This window comes from Anolis sagrei, chromosome 9, assembly GCF_037176765.1.
Source record: "Anolis sagrei isolate rAnoSag1 chromosome 9, rAnoSag1.mat, whole genome shotgun sequence".
Taxonomy (NCBI): Eukaryota; Metazoa; Chordata; class Lepidosauria; order Squamata; family Dactyloidae; genus Anolis; species Anolis sagrei.
This window is the reverse complement of record NC_090029.1, coordinates 21,096,155-21,118,513: the sequence shown is the minus strand read 5'-3', so window position 1 is coordinate 21,118,513 and position 22,359 is coordinate 21,096,155. Positions and strand designations below refer to the sequence as shown.

At 40.6% G+C, this 22,359-nt stretch overlaps 1 protein-coding gene across 1 annotated transcript in view; it reads right to left on the bottom strand.

The window, feature by feature from the left end:
- The window catches only part of SCAMP2 (secretory carrier membrane protein 2), a 34,286-nt gene extending 13,740 nt beyond the window's left edge, over window positions 1-20,546 (bottom strand). Inside the window, exons 1-4 of the mRNA XM_060755541.2 lie at window positions 20,370-20,546; window positions 9,859-9,939; window positions 5,636-5,725; window positions 2,438-2,555 (exon numbers count right to left, since the gene is read on the bottom strand). Of these exons, the coding sequence (XP_060611524.1) occupies window positions 2,438-2,555; window positions 5,636-5,725; window positions 9,859-9,939; window positions 20,370-20,426 (346 nt within the window). The 5' untranslated portion in view covers window positions 20,427-20,546. The remainder of the gene's footprint in view (window positions 1-2,437; window positions 2,556-5,635; window positions 5,726-9,858; window positions 9,940-20,369) is intronic.
- Window positions 20,547-22,359: the final 1,813 nt, after the last annotated feature.

The window sequence follows — 22,359 nt, the reverse complement described above, 5'->3', positions numbered from 1 at the left end:
ATATAATATTTATAATATTATAATGTAATAGAGTATAATACTAGTAATAGTAATGCAATATTATAATTATATATTTACATTACATGTAACATTACTAATAATATTACAATATAATGGTATAGTGCAATATAGTAATATACAATACTGATATTGTACTATGCCAATAATTTAATATATTGTATGAAAATATATCTTGTAAGCCGCGCTGAGTCCCCTTCGGGGTGAGAAGGGTGGCATAGAAATGTCGTAAATAAATAAATAAGGACTCCAAGATCTTTTTCAAACGTCCTGCTCTCGAGCCAGGCCTCATCGTCTCCCATTCTGTCTCTTTGCATTTCGTTTTTTCTGCCTAAGTGGAGTATCTTACATTTGTCCCTGTTGAACTTCATTGTGTTAGTTTTGGCCAATCATCTCTCTCATCTGTGAAGATCATTTTGAATTCTCCTCCTGTCCTTTGGAGTATTGGCTCTCCCTCCCATTTGGTGTTGTTTGCAACTTTGGTGATCCTGCCTTCTAACCCTTCATCTCAGTCATTAATAAAGATGTTGACCAAAACTTGGCCCAGGAGGGAAACCTGCGGATGGCACTTCACTCGTCACTTCTTTCCAGGATGAAGAGGAGGAAGCCTTGGGGAGAATCAACCTTTGGCTTTGTTTGCTTAACCAATTAATCCAAACATTCACTTAACCAACAATTACAACCTTCATGAATGAAGGCTGTGATTTTTAAGAAAAGGATTAGAAGATAAATATCAAGCAAGAGGTTATATAGAAAGGAAGTATAGCGTTTATACCATTCCAAAAAAGGGAATGACTTGTCAAACTTCCGTACAGTGGCCCTTATTTCTCATGCCCAGAAGGGAATGCTCAAGATCCTGCAAGGAAGACTCCACAAGACATGGAGAGAGAGTGGCCAGATGGACAAGCTGGGTTCAGAAAAGGCACAGGAACGAGAGACCCAATGGCCAATATCCAGATGCTGGAGAATGGAGGAAGGCAGGGAGTTTCAGAAAAACATCTATTTCTGTTTCATTGACTATTCCAAAGCCTTTGACTGTGTGGATCATCATAAACTGTGGCAAGTTCTTGGTGGGATGGGGATACTAAATCACAGTATCTCTCTCCTGAAGAATCTGTATCATGACCAAGTAGCAACAGTCAGAACTGACCATAGAACAACAGACTGGTTCAAGATTGGGAAAGGCGTACGGCAGGGTTGTATCTTCTCCCCCAACCTATTCAACTTGCATGCAGAACACATCATGCAACGTGCGGGGCTTGACGAATGCAAGGCTGGGGTGAAAATGGCTGGAAGGAACATTAACAACTTTAGATATGCAGAAGACACTGCTTTGATGGCCGAAAGCGAGGAGGAGCTGAGGTGCCTTCTCACCAAGATGAAAAAAAGAAAGCGCAAAAGCTGGGTTGCAGCTAAACATTAAAAAAATAAATAAACCAAGATTATGGCAACAAGAATGATTGACAACTGGGAAATAGAGGGAGAAAACATGGAGGCCGTGACAGACTTTGTATTTCTAGGTGCAAATATGAGTGCAGATGCAGACTGCAGCCAGGAAATCAGGAGACGCTTCCTTCTTGGGAGGAGAGCAAGGACCTATCTCGATAAGATAGTGAAGAGACATCACACTGGCAATGAAGATCCGCATAGTTAAAGCAATGGCATTCCCAGTAGACACCTACCTGGACCAGAAGGAAGGCTGAGTGAAGTTAGAGATATGCTTTTGAACTGTGTTGCTGGAGGAAAGTGCTGAGAGTGCATTGGACCACGAGAAGATCCAACCAATCCATACTTCAGGAAATAAAGCCCGACTGCTCATTGGAGGGAAGGAGATGAGAGGCCAAGATGAAATCCTTTGGCCACATCATAAGAAGAAAGGAAAGTTTGGAGAAGAGAATGATGCTGGGGAAAATGGAAGGAAAAAGGAAGAGGGGCCAACGAAAGGCAAGATGGATGGATTGACCTTGAAGGAGCTGGGAGTGGCCACGGCCGACAGGGAGCTCTGGCTTGGGCTGGTCCATGAGGTCAAAACAGACTCTAAAATAAGAGTCTGTTATTTTAGTAATTTCACTAGGGAGGAGTGGGTGGGTGTGGGTTGTGGGGGTGAGTTTAAGAAGGCCTTTTGTGTGTGTTTGATTTTTTTAAAAAAGGAAACGACTGAACGAATGAACAACAACAAAGCTTTTTCTTCACTGCCTAGAACAATTGGTTTGAAAATTCATAGCTACACAAGCTCCCTGTTTATTCCTTCATCTGATTTGTTATTGTTATGTGTATGTTTTGGTTTAACGGTTGCATCAGTTTAGTCTGGTTGTTTCAGTTGTTGCATAAAGTAGCTTTTTAAATCAAAATGCAAATAAATATATTTGAATACAATCCAATGGAGGACTCAATCAAGAGTGTCCTTGGTGCTACTCACGGTTGAAGCCAGCAGCGCTATTCTGCAACTCCCGTTCCTTTCTGTCCAATTCCGCTGCTTTTCTTTCCAGTTCCTCTTGCTGCTGAAGAAGCCCCGCTTGGGCGGCTGAGGCAACTGCCTGCATGCCAGTAAAAAACAACAACAAATATGAGCTCAAAAAGGGAAAATTGTGGTCTCTTTTAAGAAGGAGAACTAGCAGACCTATAGAAGGCAAGGTGTTGGTGCAGGGCCAGTCCCAGGGCTGTTTACCATTGGCTGGGCCAGCTACACATGCTGGGAATTGCATTAAACATCCAGAAGGCTATGGGATTTCCAATCCTGTTGTATTATTAAAGGGACAGGAGTGAAACGGGAGCATCTCTGAGCAAAGAGGTTTTACTTTTTTCTGTTAAAGGAAAATCCAGGGCTTCCCAATTGTCACATTTAAGTTTTTAAATCATTTTATGTACATGCAGCCCGCTCTTTGTCCTTATGTTTGGTTCTTATGTTTTATGTCTGTTGTTTATATGCTTTGATGTTTTATACTTTAATGTTATGCTGTTTATTTTATTGTAATTTTGTATTTTTTTGTATTGTAATCTGTTGTTTGGGCTTGGCCCCATGTAAGCCGCTCGGAGTCCCCATTGGGGGAGATGGTGGTGGGGTATAAATAAAGTTTATTTATTTATTTATTTATTTATTATTATTATTATTATTATTATTTATAGCAAGGGTCCTCAAACTAAGGCCCGAGGGCCGAATACAACCCTTCAAGGTTATTTACCTGGCCCTCGCTCAGGGTAAATCTGAGTCTGAAACTATTTGAAAGCACACAACAATAACAACAATCCTGTTGTGACTCAACTTGACTCTGAGTCTGAAGCTGAGCTGTTTAGGCCTTCTGAGCGTGATTTTGGGCCTTCTGAGCCTGATTTCCTGCACGATGACGAGGAAGCTGATGGTTTACAGATTCCTGTACATGTTTCAGATGGGGCTTATAGTGTGGTTGCTGAAGGAGAAACAACAAGTCAGTTCCTCGGCGAAAGGAATGTTCCTGCAGTTAGAGAGACTGATAGCGCGAGTGAAATCCCTCACAGCCAGGTGGAGGATCCGTCCCAGCTGGACCCAGATCGTTTGCAGTTAAGGCTTCGGAGAAGCACTCGCTTGGCCAGCAAGCGAGAAGCCAAAGGTGCCCAAGGTCAACGCAATGCTTTCATGTTCGCAAAGGGTATTTAGTCTTATAGGTGACAGGCAGTTGTTGTCAGTCCAACATTGCTCTTCCCATGTTAACTTCTGGAGATTTTCCTTGGCTTTTCGCAGCATGCTTCTGGTTTCCTGAGTCTAGGATTTGGGTCTTGTTTTCAACTGTTTACCATGGACTTTTGTTTGACCATTGCTAAGGGATTATGCTTCATGTTTTTGCCTTTGGATCTTGGGAACTTTGCCTTTACATTTAAGTCTCTGTTTTGCCTATGGAATTATTGCATTTCTATTTCTTTGTTTTGATTTTGCTTTTCTCAATGAACTACAAAAACCTACAGCCTTGGTGTGGTGGTGTTTGGAGCAAGGTGAAAAGTACCCTGAGTTGCAACAAATCCTATTTTATCAGCCAAAAGCAGGCCCACACTTCCCATTGAAATACGCATTGCGATGACCCTTGGCCGACTTGATTTCAAAGAGTATTTAGCCTTCTGGCTGACAAACAGGAGTTGTCAGTTCAATGTGGCTCTTTCCATGCAAACTTCTATGGATTAACCTTGGCTTTAAGCAGCTCGCTTTTGGCTTCCTGAATCTGGGATTTTGAGTCTTGTGTTTCACTGTTTTACCATGGACTCTTGTTGGATCATTGCCTAAAGGATTATGCTTCATGTTTTTGCCTTTGGATCTTGGGAAATGTGTTTTGCATTTAAGCCTTTGTCCTGCTTATGGAACATTTGCATTTCTTATTCTATGTTTGACTTTGCTTTTTTCTCAATAAACTATATAATCTACAGCTCTGGTGTGGTGTTTTGGGAGCAAGGTGAAACTACCCTGAGTTGCAACATAACCTTGGCCTGGCAAAGGCCTTGCTGTACATTGAAACCTTGTTTTCCTACCCTCCCTTTTTTTACCTGGTGGCTACTCTGAAAGTTGCTGTCTTCTCCAAGTAACCTCTGCCTCTCTGAACCTTCCGAATGTGCCGAGATGAATTTAGGCGTCAGGTACTTGCTGGCCTGTCTAAGCAGCAGCTGCAACACACAACTAAGCTCCGTCTAAGCTCACAGCATGGGGTCCACTTACTCGACACAACTAAACCTACATTACCAATACTCTTTAATGGGTTAAGGAAAGTGATACAACCCATAGGAATGGGGCGGAAGGAAGAGAAGAGACATACATGGCCAAACCAAGGCTATGCCTCATGTGTGTCTCATGCCTTCACGGGTCTTTTGAGATTTGATTCACCTCCAGTTTTATCTCAGCAGAAAGACAGGGAACAATACTGGCATCCCTTGATTTTCAATGACCTGCTCTTTGGACTTCATTACACTGGAGTATGCAAAGTGTATGTTTCCCACTTGAAATCCACTGGCTGTCTCCTGCAAACCCTTCCTGGGGTTTGTAGTTTAGGGAGCGGCCTTTAAAATGCACCCACAAACCCCAGAATTTCGAAGGAGGCAGCAACAGAAGGTAACATAATACTAACTGGGACTGTGGTGCAACTGGCTGGGTGTCAGCTGCATTAAAATCACTTCTGACCGAAAGGTCGAGTTCGAAGCCAGCCTGGGTCAGAGTGAGCTTCCAACCAATTGTGTAGCTTGTTGTCGACCTTTGAACCCCAAAGACAGTTGCATCTGTCAAGTAGGAAAATTAGGTACCACCTATGTGTGGGGAGGTTAATTTAACTAATTTACGAGACCATAAAAAAGACTCCAGCAAAGCATGCGGGGAATGCGGAAGTTCTTCATCAGCCTCGCAGATGGACGATGAAAGTGACGGCTCCCCTGGCGGCCAGAAAACGTTAAATAGCCTCTGACTGTCTGTCAATATCTGTTGTGTGTCTTTGGCATTGAATGTTTGCCATATATGTGTACATTGTAATCTGCCCTGAGTCCCCTGTGGGGTAAGAAGGGTGGAATATAAATACTGTTAATAAATAAATAAACAAACAAAAACAACACTGTCCTGCTTCTTCAAATCCCTGTGGGATACAATCCAGTATTAAGAGGAGAGCTCTACCTGGGGAGTGGGTTCCACAGACGGCTGCAACACGGCGGGCTGCGAAGCCCCACTGGGCTGCGTTGCTGGAATCGTCTGAGTGGCATTTGTCTGGAGGAGAAAAGCATTAGAAAACGTGAACAGAGTTGTCAAAATAGCTTCCGTCCCACTGCCATGAAAATCTAGCACCAAATCCAAGACCTATGGCACATAGAAGTTACCACATATACTCGCGTATAAGCTGAGTTTTTTCAGCCCCTTTTTTAGGATGAATAAGCCCCCCATAGCTTATACTTGAGCCAAAGTTATTTATTATTTTACTCTGTTATTATGATTATGATTATTAGATTTACATTATTTTACTCTATTATTTTATTACATTTATTATTTTACTCTAGTATTATTATTACATTTATTAGGTTGGTAAAGGTAAAGGTTTTCCCCTGACATTAAGTCTAATCGTGTCCAACTCTGGGGTATGGTGCTCATCTCAATTTCTAAGCCGAAGAGCCGGTGTTGTCCGTATACACCTCCAAGGTCATGTGGCCACTGGCATGACTGTATGGAGCGCCATTATCTTCCCGCCGGAGCATTACCTATTGATCTACTAGCTGGGACTGACAGCGGAAGCTCACGCCACTCCCCGGATTCGAACCTGTTGTTGATGTGTTTTGAAATCGTGTCATGTAGTTTTCAAAGTGAGTGTTTGTGTGTTTAGAATGTAATGCAATGAAATGCAATGTGCCAAGTATAATTCCTGTGTCGAAAGGGTTAACTGGATCATGAAGAGATCGGCATTCCTAGAGAGTCATAAATTTTAGTGCGGAGAGCGTATTGCATAGTATGTCATACCTCACTGTGGAATATAAGGAGGTGTGGACTAATTGCTGATAACAACGTGTTCTACTGAACATGTGACTGCCGATTGAGATGAAAGCAAGTTTTATGTTCTGCTTAGCTTCTAGTGTAAATAATGTATAATAAATTAACTGTTAGACTACGGAGATGTGTTGCCTTGCCTTGCTGTGCTGAGATATACTCTATCACCTGTAACCTTTCGGTTCACAAGCTCAGCAGCTCAGCGCTTTAACCCACTGCGCCACCGGAGGCTCCAATTACAATTACATTTATTATTTTGCTCTATTTATTATTATCACATTTATTATTTTACTCTATTTATTATTATTATTATTATTATTATTATTATTATTATTACATCTATGATTGTAATAATTGAGCAAAATAATGTAAATGTATTAATAACAATAATAAATTGTTATTAATACATTTACATTATTTTGCTCAATTATTTTATTACATTTATTATTTTACTCTATTATTATTGGAAGGATATATAAGCACATTTACATTGAAGAAGTTTAGAATAATAGCTTAATCAGAGTTGGACAGTCTTACCTTAAATTACTGTTTTATGTAAATATTCAAAAGCATTTAATCTACTGATGTCTCAATTAATGTCATTTTATTGGTATCTATTTTTATTCTGAAATTTACTAGTAGCTGCTGCATTTTCTACCCTTACACTCAAGCCAATACGTTTTCCCAGTTTTTTGTGTTAAAATTAGGTGTCTCGGCTTATATTCGGGTTGGCTTATACGGTAACAACTGTAAGTAAGTAAACTTTATTATGGTTGATGACCAGATCATAACAGGGGGACCCAGTCCTGTACATCTGTATCAAACCCAAGGGGTTACATACTTATGCGGCAACAACGGTTATATGCCCCCTCCTCTCCAATGGTTCAGGATGTCAACCACAGCTCTTCTCCTGGCTTTATCCTCACAACAATCCTTTCGTGTTGTGCCATTTGAGATTGTAAGCCTGTCTAGTCCTGGCTGTATGTAAGCTGTTCTGGCAAGCTCTTGGATTGAGGAGCATGGCAGAAAAAATAACAACTACTTGTAAATAGGCACGCCATTGCATAACTGGCCTTTGCACCGTCAACATAAACTCAACATCCAGCTTCTAGCAAAGAGGGGGGCTTTTCTTCAGACACGAGAAGGTCAGAAACCTTGAAGGTTAACTAATAATCTGCTCACCCAACACAAAACCCTCTGCAACCCAATGGCCTTGTTTTCATGCCCAACCGGCAAACATTACACAATGTCTTCCAGAAGAGAGATGGAGCTGCTGAAGTAAACTATCTGTGCTAACGATTATGCATCTGCAATGAGTAAGAACGGTAAAGACAGACAACTAGGTTTGCCTGCTCTTGCATATAGATTGGGGAAAGAGAATACTCTAAATAGTATCTGTTACTTACCGTATATACTCGAGTATAAGCCGACTCAAATATAAGCCAAGGCACCTAATTATACCACAAAAAACTGGGGAAATGTATTGACTCGAATATAAAAAATGAACACGTGATCTAATGGAGGGGAGACCAACCTCTGCCCGGACCAAGGCTGCTGGGGTACCCGGTGGGAGTCTCAGTAGTTTCTTAAGAAATGTGTTCTGGACAGCAGCACCATACAAAATCTGGGCTATAACTTTACTCTGAAATATTTTAAGGGCTGGGACAACTAGATGACCCCCTGCAGTGTTGTAGAATCTGAGTATTGCTCCAACAGATTTCAAAGCTACTGCTTTAGTGTGTTCTACATGGGGTTTCCAGGATAGTCTTTCCGTAAAATGGATTCCAAGGTACTTAAATATAAGCCGAAGGTGGGAAATATAGCAGCGAATTGTAAATTTCAAAATAGATACCAATAACATTACAGTAATTGAAGCATCAATGAGACGGAACGAAAGAGAGAAAGAGGGAGGGAAAGAAGGAAGGGATGAGACAAGGAAGGCTGGAACCAAAGAGCAAAGGAAGCGAGAAAAGAAACAGGTAGTGAAGGAAGAAAGAAGAAGGGAAAGAAAAAGAGGGAAGGAAAGAAAGAGGGAGGGAAGGAAGGAAAGAAAGAAAGGAGAGAAAGAGGGAGTGAAGGCTGGCCACAGCAACGCGTGGCAGGTACAGCTAGTCCATATAAATAAAAATGTAATGTTCGTTTGTGGGATTAACATAACTCAAAAACCACTGGATGAATTGACACCAAATTTGGACACAAGACACCTCTCAACAAGTGACCATCACTCATAAAAACACTGAAAAACACAGCGGAAGAGACTTAAGCCAAAAAACAAAAATTACATTACAACGCATGCGCAAACTCATATACGCTCAACCACACAAATACACAAATATATACACACACTTATACACACAATACACAGACTGGGCCACAGCAACACATGGCAGGGGATGGCTAGTGTAAAAAACAACTGTCCAACTCTGATTCAATCATCATTCTGACCTTCTTCCATGTAAACGTGCTTACGTATCCTTCCAATAATAATAGAGTAAAATATTAAATGTACTACTATTAATATTAAAAATAATAAATGTAATAAAACAATAGTGTAAAATAACATAAAGGTAATAATAATATAGAAAAATAATCTATATAAATAAAAATGTAATGTTTGTTTGTGGGATTAACATAACTCAAAAACCACTGGACGAATTGACACCAAATTTGGACACAAGACACCTAACAACTCAATGTATGTCCTTCATTTAAAAAATTGATTTTGTCATTTGGGAGTTTTAGTTGCTGGGATTTATAGTTCACCTACAATCAAAGAGCATTCTGAACCCCACCAACAATGGAATTGAACCAAACTTGGCACACAGAACTCCCATGACCAACAGAAAATACTGGAAGGGTTTGGTGGGCAGTGTCCTTTGGTTTTGGAGTTGTATTTCACCTACATCCAGAGATCACAGTGGACTCAAACAACAATGGATCTGGACCAAACTCTACAAGAATACTCAATATGCCCAAATGTGAACACTGGTGGAGTTTGGGGAAAATAGAATCTTGACATTTGGGAGTTGTAGTTCACGGGATTTGTAGTTCACATACAATCACAGAGCATTCCGGACCCCACCAACGATAGAATTGGGCCAAAACTCCCACACAGAACAGCCATGTGGGCCAAAGCAATGCGTGGCAGGGGACGGCTAGTGAATGTAATAAAAATGAAATAGAGAAAAATAATAAACAACCTTGACTTGAGTATAAGCCGAGGCGAGCTTTTTCAGCCTAAAAAAGGTGCTGAAAAACTAGGCATATACTCACGTATGTACAGCATTTCAAATGCCATTCTTCCAGTACACCTGGAAGGTGAAACATGCTAATGATCACAAAACTGATGCTGGCATTGCACTTACCAGCCGGGAACTCTCCGTAAAAGGATTGAATTCATCCAAGCCACCCTGCGTAGCATTTGTCAGCTGTGTGACTGCTGGATCCTAAAGAAAGGGAAAGAAGAGAATATTTAAACCTAAATCAACTTTCGAGAATGCACCAAAACCTGGGTATGCGCTCCACGTAGTTCAGACCTGCATAGCTGCTTCCTTATTTCTTAAGGCTGGATTTCCTCCTTAAGGAGATCAAAGCTCAGGGCCATCCCAGAAACACGAGGATGATCCTCCAAATCTTCACACAGCTTCTTAATGTGGAAGCAAAGCACCAAAGACACATGGCCCATCAGCCAGACTTCACTATTCTTTACAGAGAAGGCCTTATTTTATAGGTGTTACAATAGACACAACAAAATAAGCCATGGTCCTTGTGCTGTCACGCGCTGGGTCTGTGAAAGAGTCTGTAGACAGGACGTGTTTTCTGAGTGGCCAACGGGATGCTGGGGTGCCTTGGCTGAGAGGCCTTTTGGATTTCCCCACACAAAGTTCTTTTAAAGACTTAGAAAGTTCAACAAAGTTTTTATTGTTGCTTAAATCTTCAATAACTCAAACAAATACTTCAAGGCTTTGGATCAACTGGTGGCTTGCTTAAATCTTGTCCACATGGGACAGGCAACTTTCTTCATAAACTGTTTCTTCCTCCTACAAGGGAAATCCTTGACCCCTCCCTGGGCAATCTGACTTAAGCTCTGTTGGCGTGGGGCCCCTACACCTGGTCCAAATTGCGTTATGGCTGCTGTGAGTGGTCCTTACTAAACAGAGTCCTTTAGTAGATTTCCAAGAGGAAAGAAGGCTTTCAATTCCCAGCGAAGGCTGGCTGTAAAACCGTGGAGCTGTATTTCTCCAGCAAAGAACTGGCTGTAGAGCTGTGGGACTGGATCCCGCCAGCAAAGCTATAAAAGATGAAGCTTTCTACAGGTGGAACTGATTCACGTCCTGTAGGAAAGGCTTCTCTGTGTGAACTGAACTAGAGGTCCCCCTCTTCCCTCCTTAACCCAGAAAAAGGAGCGGAACTAAAGGACATAATCATAATTGATGGGTCATTGGCCCTATTATTGCAAACCAAGGGAAGCCACTTTATTGCAAAATGCATGGAACTTTGGAATACATGCAAACACTCAATAGAAAGGAAAAGAAGTGGGAGCTCCTGGTACAGCCGTACCAGCACAGTCCTAGAAGTAATAAAAAACTCTGCATGCTGAAATGGACAGAAAATTTTAAAAGACCGATTCCGCTGGCAGATTGAGAAATAATGTGGAACAAAAAGTTAAATTACACATATGCAACTGATCGTAAAGAAAACTGGTTAAAGATGTTCCATCGGTGATATATTACACTGAAAAAATTAAATCAAATGTACAAAAATACTTCCAAATACTGATGGAAATGTAACGAACAGGTAGGGAGCTTCTACCATCTTTGGTGGACTTGTAGGGAAGCCCAGAAATATTGGAAATAGATTCATGAAGAATGCCAAAATTTTAAAATAAAATTCCCCCAAAAACCTGAATATTACTTATTAGGAATTACTGATGGAGATATAAAACTGGACTTAAATGAAAACATTCTGTTCATATATCTGACGACAGCCGCTAGAATAATCTATGCGAAACTGTGGAAACAGAAGGAAATACCGGAAAGGGACCAATGGATAAAAAAAATAAGCAAAATTAAAGACTCGGACAAATTAACTTTTTTAATAAAGAGGAACACGGGAAATCCGATAAAACAAACAAATCCGATAAAACAAACAGCTACAGGTGGAGAAACATATAGAAAAGAGAAATAAAGAAACCCAACCGTGAACAATATAACAAGGATGGTCAAACCCCCGGTTAAGGGGTTTTTCCTTCCCCCCCCCCCCATCTTTTTGAAATTTAAAATAAAATCTGGAAGGTCACATAGATAACAAAGCTGAACTTGCAAAGGATTAGAAGGAAGTCACAAGACTCTATTTTTATTTTTATCTTACTCTTATTCTCTTGTTTTCCTACTTTTCTTTAAAATGATATGTTCTCCAACTTTACTTGGTAACTATATACCGTATATACTCGAGTATAAGCCGACCCGAATATAAGCCAAGGCACCTAATTTTACAAGAAACTTGGAAAATGTATTGACTCGAGTATAAGCCGAGGGTGAAAAATGCAGCTGCTACTGAAAATCATCAGTAGGTTAAATGTTTTTGTGTATTTACAAAAAAAACCTGTAATTTAAGATATGTCTTCACTGTGTCTGGTTGTGACCCCCAGGTTGTGCCAGTCAGAAGGAACCAGAAGTAATTTAAGGTAAGACTGTCCAACTCTGATGAAACCATTATTCTAACCTTTACTGTCAATGTGCTTACGTATCCTTCCAATAATAATAAAGAGAGTAAAATAATAAATGTAATAATAATAAAAATAGAGTAAATAATGGAAATTTAATAACAGTAATAGAGTAAAATAATAAATGTAATAATAATACATAGAGTAAAATAATAAACGTAATAAAATAATAGTACAGTAAAAAGAATATAAAGGTAATAATAATAGTAATAATAATAATAGAGTAAAATAATAAATGTAATAAAAATAATACTAATAAGAGAGTAAAATAATAAAAAACCTTGACTCGAGTATAAGCCTAGGAGAACCTTTTCAGCCTAAAAAAGGGGCTGAAAAACTAGGCTTATACTTGAATATATACAGTATTTTTCTTTATACTAAATAAAAATGTATTTTAAAAAAAGCCATGGTCCACAACACATAAGATAGGGAAAGATTCCCAACTACACCAGTAACACGAGGTTTCCTTTTATGTAGGGTTATGATTTTGGCATGCAAGCAAACACCATTAACACCACCACACTGTAAAGCTAGACAAGCAAGAAATGGACAGTAAAGTTCACACTGTACTGTAAGTCTGGGTCACAATCCTGCCTATCTTTGCTTTCACCTGTACAGCGCAAGCTCCTGCTTAATGAATAACCTTTGAGATACAGCTTGGGCTCTGACACTCCCAACCTAAGCATGCAAGTTGCACAACCCATGTGAATCACTCCAGGAAGGAGAGGGGAAAGAGGCAGGAGATGCAGTCTGAAGTCCAGCTCACACTTCGAAGGGAGTAGTGTGCCTTGCTGGCACAAGCAACTCACTTCCCAGTAAACATGCATGCTTCATATGATCTTCTGTCTTGCAGAACCAGAGGTGCAGCCACAAGATAGTATGTTGGGCAGTTAGGAGGGATGAGAGCGGCAGTCCAATAGCCTCTAGAAAGACAGGAAGCCCACCCCTGTTCTAGGTGAAAGCATGCTGGACTAATGTGAGGGCACTGCAGGAGGCAGAGAGAAGTTTCCTCTACAGTTCCAAAAAGCTGAAGCTCAGTTCCTTGCTGCAAAATGAATCACTTGGTTTCCTGTTGCAAAAGCCGAAGCCAGTTGCAGGGTCAATGGTGTCACATACACCTGAGCTCTGCCTATGTTGTATCAATCACATGATAGTGGATTCAGTCAATCTGTACCACCATCTAATGCAGTGGTTCTTAGCGTGTGGGCCGTGGACCGCCAGTGGGCCGCGATGACTAAAATGGTCTGCAAGCCTCCTCCCTCTTTATTTATTTGTTTGTTTTAAACAAAGGTTGGATGGCCATCTTTCGGGGGTGCTTTGAACGCTTCTTAGAGAGGTTGCATTGGATGGCCCATGAGGTCTCTTCCAACTCTACGATTCTATTTATTTTATTTTATTCCTGCTCCCTTCACGCCTGTGTGAAGCTCCTGTGTAAGTTTAGTGCAGTGTTTCTCAATCTGGGAGTCAGGGCCCCTGGGTGGTTCGCGAGGGGGTCTCAGAGGGTTCGCCAAAGACCACCAGAAAACACAGTATTTTCTATTGGTCATGGGGATTCTGTGTGGGAAGTTTGGCCCAATTCTATCGTTGGTGGGGTTCAGAATCCTCTTTGATTGTAGGTGAACTATAAATCCCAACAACGACAACTCCCAAATGTCAAGGTCTATTTTCCCCCAAACTCCACCAGGGTTCACATTTGAGCATATTGAATATTCATGCCAAGTTTGGTCCAGATCCATCATTGTTTGAATCCACAGTGCTCTCTGGAGGTAGGTAAACTACAACTCCAAAACTCAAGGCGAATGCCCACCAAACCCTCCAGTATTTTCTGTTGATCATGGGAGTTCTGTGTGCCAAGTTTGGGGCACCACAACATGAGGAACTGTATTAAGGGGTCGTGGCATTAGGAAGGTCGAGAAACACTGGTTTAGTGGGAGAAGAGCCTCTGTAAGAGCGAAGCTGTTTATCTGCATGAGAAAGAAGCCCAGCGTGGAAGCAAAGAAGGAAGTATAAATAAACCTTGTTTTTGTAAATAGTACAACCACATTATTTTGCAATAAAGAAAAGCCAAAGGAAGAGATAACATTGGTCTGTGTGTTTTTGTTCCTTTGGCTACTGGTGCTGGGTCACACTGCCGCTAATGAATTACTGTGCTGTGTGTTTATGGGGAGGGGTCTTTTATTAATAAGCCCACTTGCCTAACACATCTTTGGGCAAGTAGTATAACTAGAAATATCTCTGCATTATTCTCAACGTCCAGTAAAAGTCTGTGGATCCTTATGCATTTCACAATTAAATCTGTTGTTGGTGACAAATAAAGTTTGCTAAAAAAATCTTGTGATTTTCTGAACAGCTTGTGTTGTGAGACACAAACTTAATATGGAAAATTATACTCCAAAGGCATATTTATCAGAAGGTCTTTGGAACAATTTATGTATTATTTATTTACGACATTTATATACCGCCCTTCTCACCCCGAAGGGAACTCAGAGCGGCTTACAAGATATATACACAAACAATACATTATATTATTAGCATAGTACAATATTAGTATTATATATTACTATATTATACTATACAATTATAACCTTTATAACAAACTGTTATGGACTGCAAAGTACAGACACCAAGGTAAAATGCCACTGGACCCATCTGCCTGAAAAAGTTACTTTTTTGGATCCATAACTCTTATAATTGACAGGAGGCACCTGTGATCTCTGCAACTTTTCTAAGCTTGGCCCTTTGCCCTGATACGCAAGTCACCAAGACGGAAAAGCTGGTTTGGGAGTGAACTGACAACTCCTTTATTAAACAAAGATGCATTTTAAAGAGATATCCTACCAGTACAGTTTTGTTAAAATCCAAATGGCACAGCAGGAATGAACATATTCCCACATGCTTAGTCCTGGTCAAGTGACGAAAAAAAGGCAACTGCCCAATACATTCATCAATTTAATTCCGAATCCAAAGTCATCACAGGGAAAAGGAAATGCTCTACAACTCTGGGACGTGGCGTGCCATTGAGTCAACACACTCTGCAAAGTGTCATTTCACACCAACTACACCATTGCCTGACACAATTGCAGCAAACGTTTCTTCCTGGGGCTTGAGACTTGAGTTTCAACAGCTTCCTCTACATGCCAACGGATTATCATTGCCAAGAAAGGAGGAGCCAGCAGAATTATTTTCAGAGAAGCGCCTGACTGCCATAAAGCTGGGAGTAAAGTGATGTAGGGCAGGCAGTGTGATATCTCAGGAAAATCTGAACCAATCAGCAATATTTACATGATGAGGTACCAATAAAAAATGGTACTGCAGAAATTATATTAGTGTCTCTCAAAGTGGATTACAACTTCTCAGAATAACCAAACTGGTAGAATTTCTTATATAATAGGGCAGAAAAATATTTATTATGTGTAATGGTACCTAAAGAAACACTATAAAAAAGGTCAAGGTTCCCCTTGACATTAAGTCTAATCGTGTCCGGCTCTGGGGGGTAGTGCTCATCTCCACTTCTAAGCCAAAGAGCCGGCATTGTACGTAGACACCTCCAAAGTCATGTGGCTGGCATGACTGAATAGAGCGCTGTTACCTTCCTGCCGGAGCGGGATCTGTTCATCTACTCAAATTTGCATGTTTTTGAACTGTTAGGTCAGCAGAAGCTGGTGCTAACAGCAGGAGCTCATCCCACTCTCCAGATTTGAATTACCGACCTTTCAGTCAGCAAGTTCAGCAGCTCAGTGGTTTAACCACTGTGCCACCGGAGGCTCAGATATCCATACACACACACACACACACACACACACACACACTGTATATATCTCAGACGTAAACCTTTGGCAATTTATGTAATTTTGGGCAATTTATCTATCTGTATCTCATCGCAGATTAGAATCTTTATTTATTTACAACATTTATATCCTGCCCATTTCAGCCTGAAGGCGACTCAGGGTGGCGTATAGATCAGCAACAATTAGATGCCAAATAAAAATACATATATCAATTAAAAAACAATTAAAACACATCATAAATACATATAACATCCATAAAAACTATAAAACTATAAAAAAACAATACAAAACCAATATCTATCAATCCAAATTCCTCGTCCGTTTACAAAGTCTTAGCCGTTCCATGTTCGTATTATGATTTTGTGTTAACTAGTCACGCTGCAGCTCCAAACGCTTGCTCAAAGGAGCCAAGTTTTCACTCGTTTTCTAAAGGTCAGTAGGGAGGGGGCCGATCTAATATCCCTGGGAAGGGATTCCACAGCCGAGGGGCCACCACTGAGAAGGCCCTGTCTCTCGTCCTCGCCAAGCGTGCTTGTGAGGCAGGTGGGATCGAGAGCAAGGGCTCCACAGAATCTATAATAATAATAATAATAATAATAATAATAATGGGGGGGGGGGGCTCAGGGCAGCTTACATGAAGCCAAGCCCAACTATTACAACAATGCAAATAAACAGCAATAAAATACCGCCCTGAGTCGCCTTCTGGCTGATATGGGCGGGATAGAAATAATGTAAATAAATACATAAAATATAATGAAAATAATATAAAAAACAATACAAAGTAAACACACAGTGCAATATAAAATCACAATAACTGAACACAACGGACAGGACCAGTTGCAAAGATTAAAAAGTTTAAAAACACTGGGTGAGATGAGCAATGTAGTGTATCTGAAAGGAACCTTTGGCAATTTTGGGATATATCACACACACACACTAATATGCAGGCCTGGGCAAATTTGGGCCCTCCTTCCAGGTGTTCTGGACTCCAACTACCACAATTCCCAACAGCCTACAGGAGTTGGATCCCTTCAATCTTTTGGGGAGGCCCTCCTTTCGCCCCTTCCTCTATCACAGGCACGAGTTGTGGGAACGAGGGAGAGAGCCTTCTCAGCAGTGGTCCTCTGGCTTTGGAACTCACTACCTGGTGAGCTTAGGCAAGCCCCCACCCTAGCAGCCTTTAAGAAAGATCTGAAAACTTGGCTCTTCTGATGTGCCTTTGGAGAGTGACCATACATCTTATTTCTGTTGTTCCACCCACAGTGTTGTCCTCATGATGCACTTTCCCCCCGTCCTTAATGAAGGGCCGATCTCAACCCTTTCTTGGCTCTTCTCTCACAAATACACTTTTTACTCCTTTCTCATCCAGGGTTTTAATTTTAATTAACTACATTTATATACCGACTTTCTCAGCCCGAGGGCAATTCAGGGCGATTTACAAAAGGCATAATTTGATGCCTACAATAACATAAAAACAATTAAAACATTTGGCATAAGTAACATTAGATAAAATACAATAAAACTGACAAAAAGTATAAATCTTCAGCGTCTCTTTACTAAAATCGTAATTTTAGTAATTATCATTTTGTCTTGTGCATTTGACCCATATTATCTATTATGATTTTGTCTTGTGCATTTGGCCCGCTCATTGTGTTTGACTTGTCATTATGTTGTATTGCACTGTTTATTTTATCTTGTTTACTTATTTCATCGTGTTGTAATTTTTTGTAGTTTTGTATTTTATTTTGCTGTATTGCATCTTTGGGTTTGGCCTCATGCTAGCCGCCCCGAGTCCCCTCTGGGGAGATGGAAGCGGGGCATAAATAAAGTTTATTATTATTAATAATAATAATTTTGGGAGATTTATCTATCTGTATCTCATCACAGATTAGAACCTTTGGCTATTTTGGGATATATACCATTTACTTTTATGAGCCTACATGATCTCTTCGATCTTCCAGAGAGGCCATTCTCGCGCACCTGCCTCCTTCGCAAGTGTGACTTGTGGGAACGAGGGAGGGGGCCTTCTTTGTAGTGGCCACTCGACTCTGGAATTCGCTCCCCAGAGAAATTAGGCAAGCCCTCACCCTGGCAGTCTTTAGGAAGATCTTGACAACTTGGCTGTTCCAGTGTGCCTTCCAGGAATGATTAATTGAACTATAACCTCTGTCCTGACCAAACCCCGCAAAATAATTGTCCTCAGAAGCACTTCATTTTCTACCTACTAGTGCAATTAAACCCTACTTTCGTCCCTCTGATCCCGTCCAGATACAATACATAGCCTTCTCATCCAGTGTTTTAAACTTTTGATCCTTGCTATTGGCCCTGCCCACTGTGATTTATTTTCTTGTGTTTAAATTACTGTGATTTTATATTGTTGATGTTTATTTATATTGTTTCTTGTATTTTATTTTCATATTTTACTGTCATTGTATGCTGTTTATTTGCATTGTTTTATTGTTGGGCTAGGTCTCTTGTAAGCCGCCCCGAGTCCCATTGGGGAGATGGTGGCGGGGTATAAAGTTTATTATTATTATTATTATTTACACACACACATACTAATATGCAGGCTTGGACCAACTTGGGCCCTCACTCTCTCCAGGTGTTCTGGACTCCAACTCCCACAATTCCTAACAGCCTACTGGCTGTCCAAAACACCTGGAGGGAGGGATGTGCCAAGTTGGCCCAGGCCTGATTTAAGGCTTAGGAGTAAACGACCCCTCATTTCTGGGCCTATTATTATTATTATTACTACTACTACTACTATTGATTTTGGGAGATTTATCTATCTGTATCTCATCACAGATTAGGGTGTGATATGTGGCAATTTTGGGATATATACACACACGTTAATATGCAGACATGGGCAAACTTTGGCCCTCCAGGTGTTTTGGACTTCAACTCCCACAATTCCTAACTGAATTGTGAGAGTTGGAGTCCAAAACACTTGAAAGGCCCAAGTTGGCCTAGGCCTGATTTAAGGCTTAGGAGTAAACACCCTTTTCAGGGCCTATTTTTATTATTAGTAGTAGTAATTTTGGGAGGTTATCTATCTGTATCTCATCACAGATTAGAACCTTTGGCAATTTTGGGATACACACACACACATATATGCAGGCATGGGCAAACTTTGGCCCTCCAGGTGTTTTGGACTTCAACTCCCGAATTGTGGGAGTTGGAGTCCAAAACACCTGGAGAGAGGGATGTGCCAAGTTGGCCCAGGCCTGATTTAAGGCTTAGGAGTAAACACCCCCTCATTTCAGGGCCTATTTTTATTATTATTACTAGCCATTCCCTGCCACGTGTTGCTGTATATATGTATTTTGTGTGTGTATATGTATATATTTGTGTATATGCGTGGTTGAGTGCATATATAAAAACAATGCACGCACGCACGCACGCACGCACACACACACACACACACACACACATATATATATATGGGTTTGCGCATGCGTTGTAATGTAATTTTTGTTTTTTGGCTTTTTTTGTCCCCTCCGCTGTTTTTCAGTCTCTTCTGCTGTGTTTTTCAACTTTTTATGAGTGATGGTCACTCCTTGGCCCGAGAGATGTCTTGTGTCCAAATTTGGTGTCAATTTGTTCAGTGGTTTTTGAGTTACGTTAATCCCACAAACGAGCATTACATTTTTATGTATATAGACTAGCCGTCCCCTGCCATGCGTTGCTGTAGCCCAGTCTGTGTATATGTGTTTTGTGTGTGTATATATATGTGTTGTGTATATATTTATGATTAGGGATATATATGTGGTTTTGTGCATGCATTGCAGTGCAATTTTTGGCTTTTCAAGTCTCTTCTGCTGTGCTTTTCAGTGATTTGATGAGTGATGGTCACTCGTTGGCCTGAGAGGTGTCTTGTGTCCAAAACTGGTGTCCATTCATCCAGTGGTTTTTGAGTTATGTTAATCCCACAAACAAACATTACCTTTTTCTTTATATAATTATGATGATGATGATTATTACTATTTTTGGGAGATTTACATATCTGTAGCTCATCATAGATTAGAACCTTTGGCAATTTTGGGATATATACACACACACTAATATGCAGGCAAGGGCAAATTTGGGCCCTCCCTCCAGGTGTTTTGGACTCCAACTCCCACAATTCCTAACAGCCGGCTGTTAGGAATTGTGGGAGTTGGAGTCCAAAACACCTGGAGGGCCCAAATTTGCCCTTGCCTGCATATTAGTGTGTGTGTATATATCCCAAAATTGCCCAAGTTGGCCTAGGCCTCATTTGAGGGCCTAGTGAAAGACAGTCCCCTCAATTTATGGCCTGGGGAAATAACCCCCTCATTTGAGGCCTAGCGAGAAAGGTCTCCCTCTGAAGCCTAGCCTTGCCTACCTGGAAGGGGTTCACTTCCACCGGGTCCGCGAAGGGGTTCGTGTCGAAGGCCGCCATGGCCGCCTTTCCTCGGAGACCGAGGTCCGCCCGCACTCAGCCCGCTTCCTGCTTCCCTGGAGACGGCAGAAACCCTTCTACGCAACCACTTCCGGGAGGACGGCCTTGCCACCGCCGCTGCGCCTGCGCAAGAAGTAGACTCGCGGTCATGTGCCCCTCATTATGACCTCATCATCGGCTGGGGAGGGAGGAGGGCGAAGCCAAGCAGAGGGTAAGCAATACGCATGCGCGAAAGAAGACTATGGCGCCCTGTTGGAGGAAATAGCGAGTGACGGCTCAAGGGAGGGAGACGAGTGAGCATGCGCAGTGAGCAGACCTCCGCCTTCTTCCTACCGTAATGTAGCGTTCTAGAGCGCAGCACTGTTTTGGTGCTTGGAACTATTACAATAATACGGTACTAGTAAACTTTTTTTCTAAAATACTCTTATGTTTCTGAAAAGAGCATCCAAAAAAAAAAAAAAAGAGAAAAGAAATGTTATTATTATCTCTAATAGTTATTTTAAATAATGGACAGTTATCTAAATATATATTATATATTTTTATTTATTTATTTATATAACATAATATATATTTAATATATATATAATTTAATATATATATTTATTATTTATTTAATATATATATTTATTTAATTATTTTATTTATTTATATAACATCATGATAGTAATTATATTTCTATTCCTTGTGCATTGTTTTTGTAAAGCTACTTGCTTTGCCATGGATTTCGAACCATGGCAGTTAGAGCGGTATCAAACTGCGTTGATTCTGTAGTGCAGATGCATCCACCATATATATATGTGTGTGTGTGTTTATGTATATGGTGGATGGCAGTTAAAGTGGTATCAAAGTGCTTTAATTCTAAGGTGTAGATGCATCCACTATACACACACACACACATATATGTATGTATATTTACATATATTCATGTGTGTGTGTGTGTGGTGGATGAATCTACACTGTAGAATTAACGCAGTTTAATACCGCTTTAACTACAATCCACCATAGACACACACACATATAATATATACATATATATATATGATCGATGAATCTAGACTGCAGACTTAATGCAGTTTCACACCTCTCTAACTGCCATCCACCATAAACACACACGTATACACACACACATATATGGTGAATGCTCTATACTGTAGAATTAACACAGTTTGATACCGCTCTAACTGCCATCTACCATGAACACACACATATGCACACACTTATAATACACACACACACACATATATATATGTTGGATGCATCTACATTGTAGACTTAACACAGTTTCATATCGCTCTAATTGCCATCCACCATATATATATATATATACACACACACACACATATAATATACACACACACATATATGGTGGATGCATCTACACTGTAGACTTAACGCAGTTTCATATCGTTCTAACTGCCATCCACCATAAACACATACATATAATACATACATACACACACACATATATATGGTAGATGCAACTACACTGTAGACTTAACACAGTTTCATACCGCTCTAACTGCCATCCACCATAAACACACACACATAATATATATACACACACACATATATGGTGGATGCAACTACACTGTAGACTTAACACAGTTTCATGCCTCTCTAACTGCCATCCACTATATATACACACACACAATATATATATATATATATATATATATATATATATATATATACACACACACACACACACACACACATATACACATGGTGGATGCATCTACACTGTAGACTTAACACAGTTTCATACCGCTCTAACTACCATCCACCATTAACACACATATATACACACACATATAATACATACACACACACACACATATAGGGTGGATGCATCTACACTGTAGGGGTGGTTTCAGTCTTTTCCACGCCCACTTTGTTTGCCTCCTCCCCCCGCAATCCGGATTCCTAGGAGAGA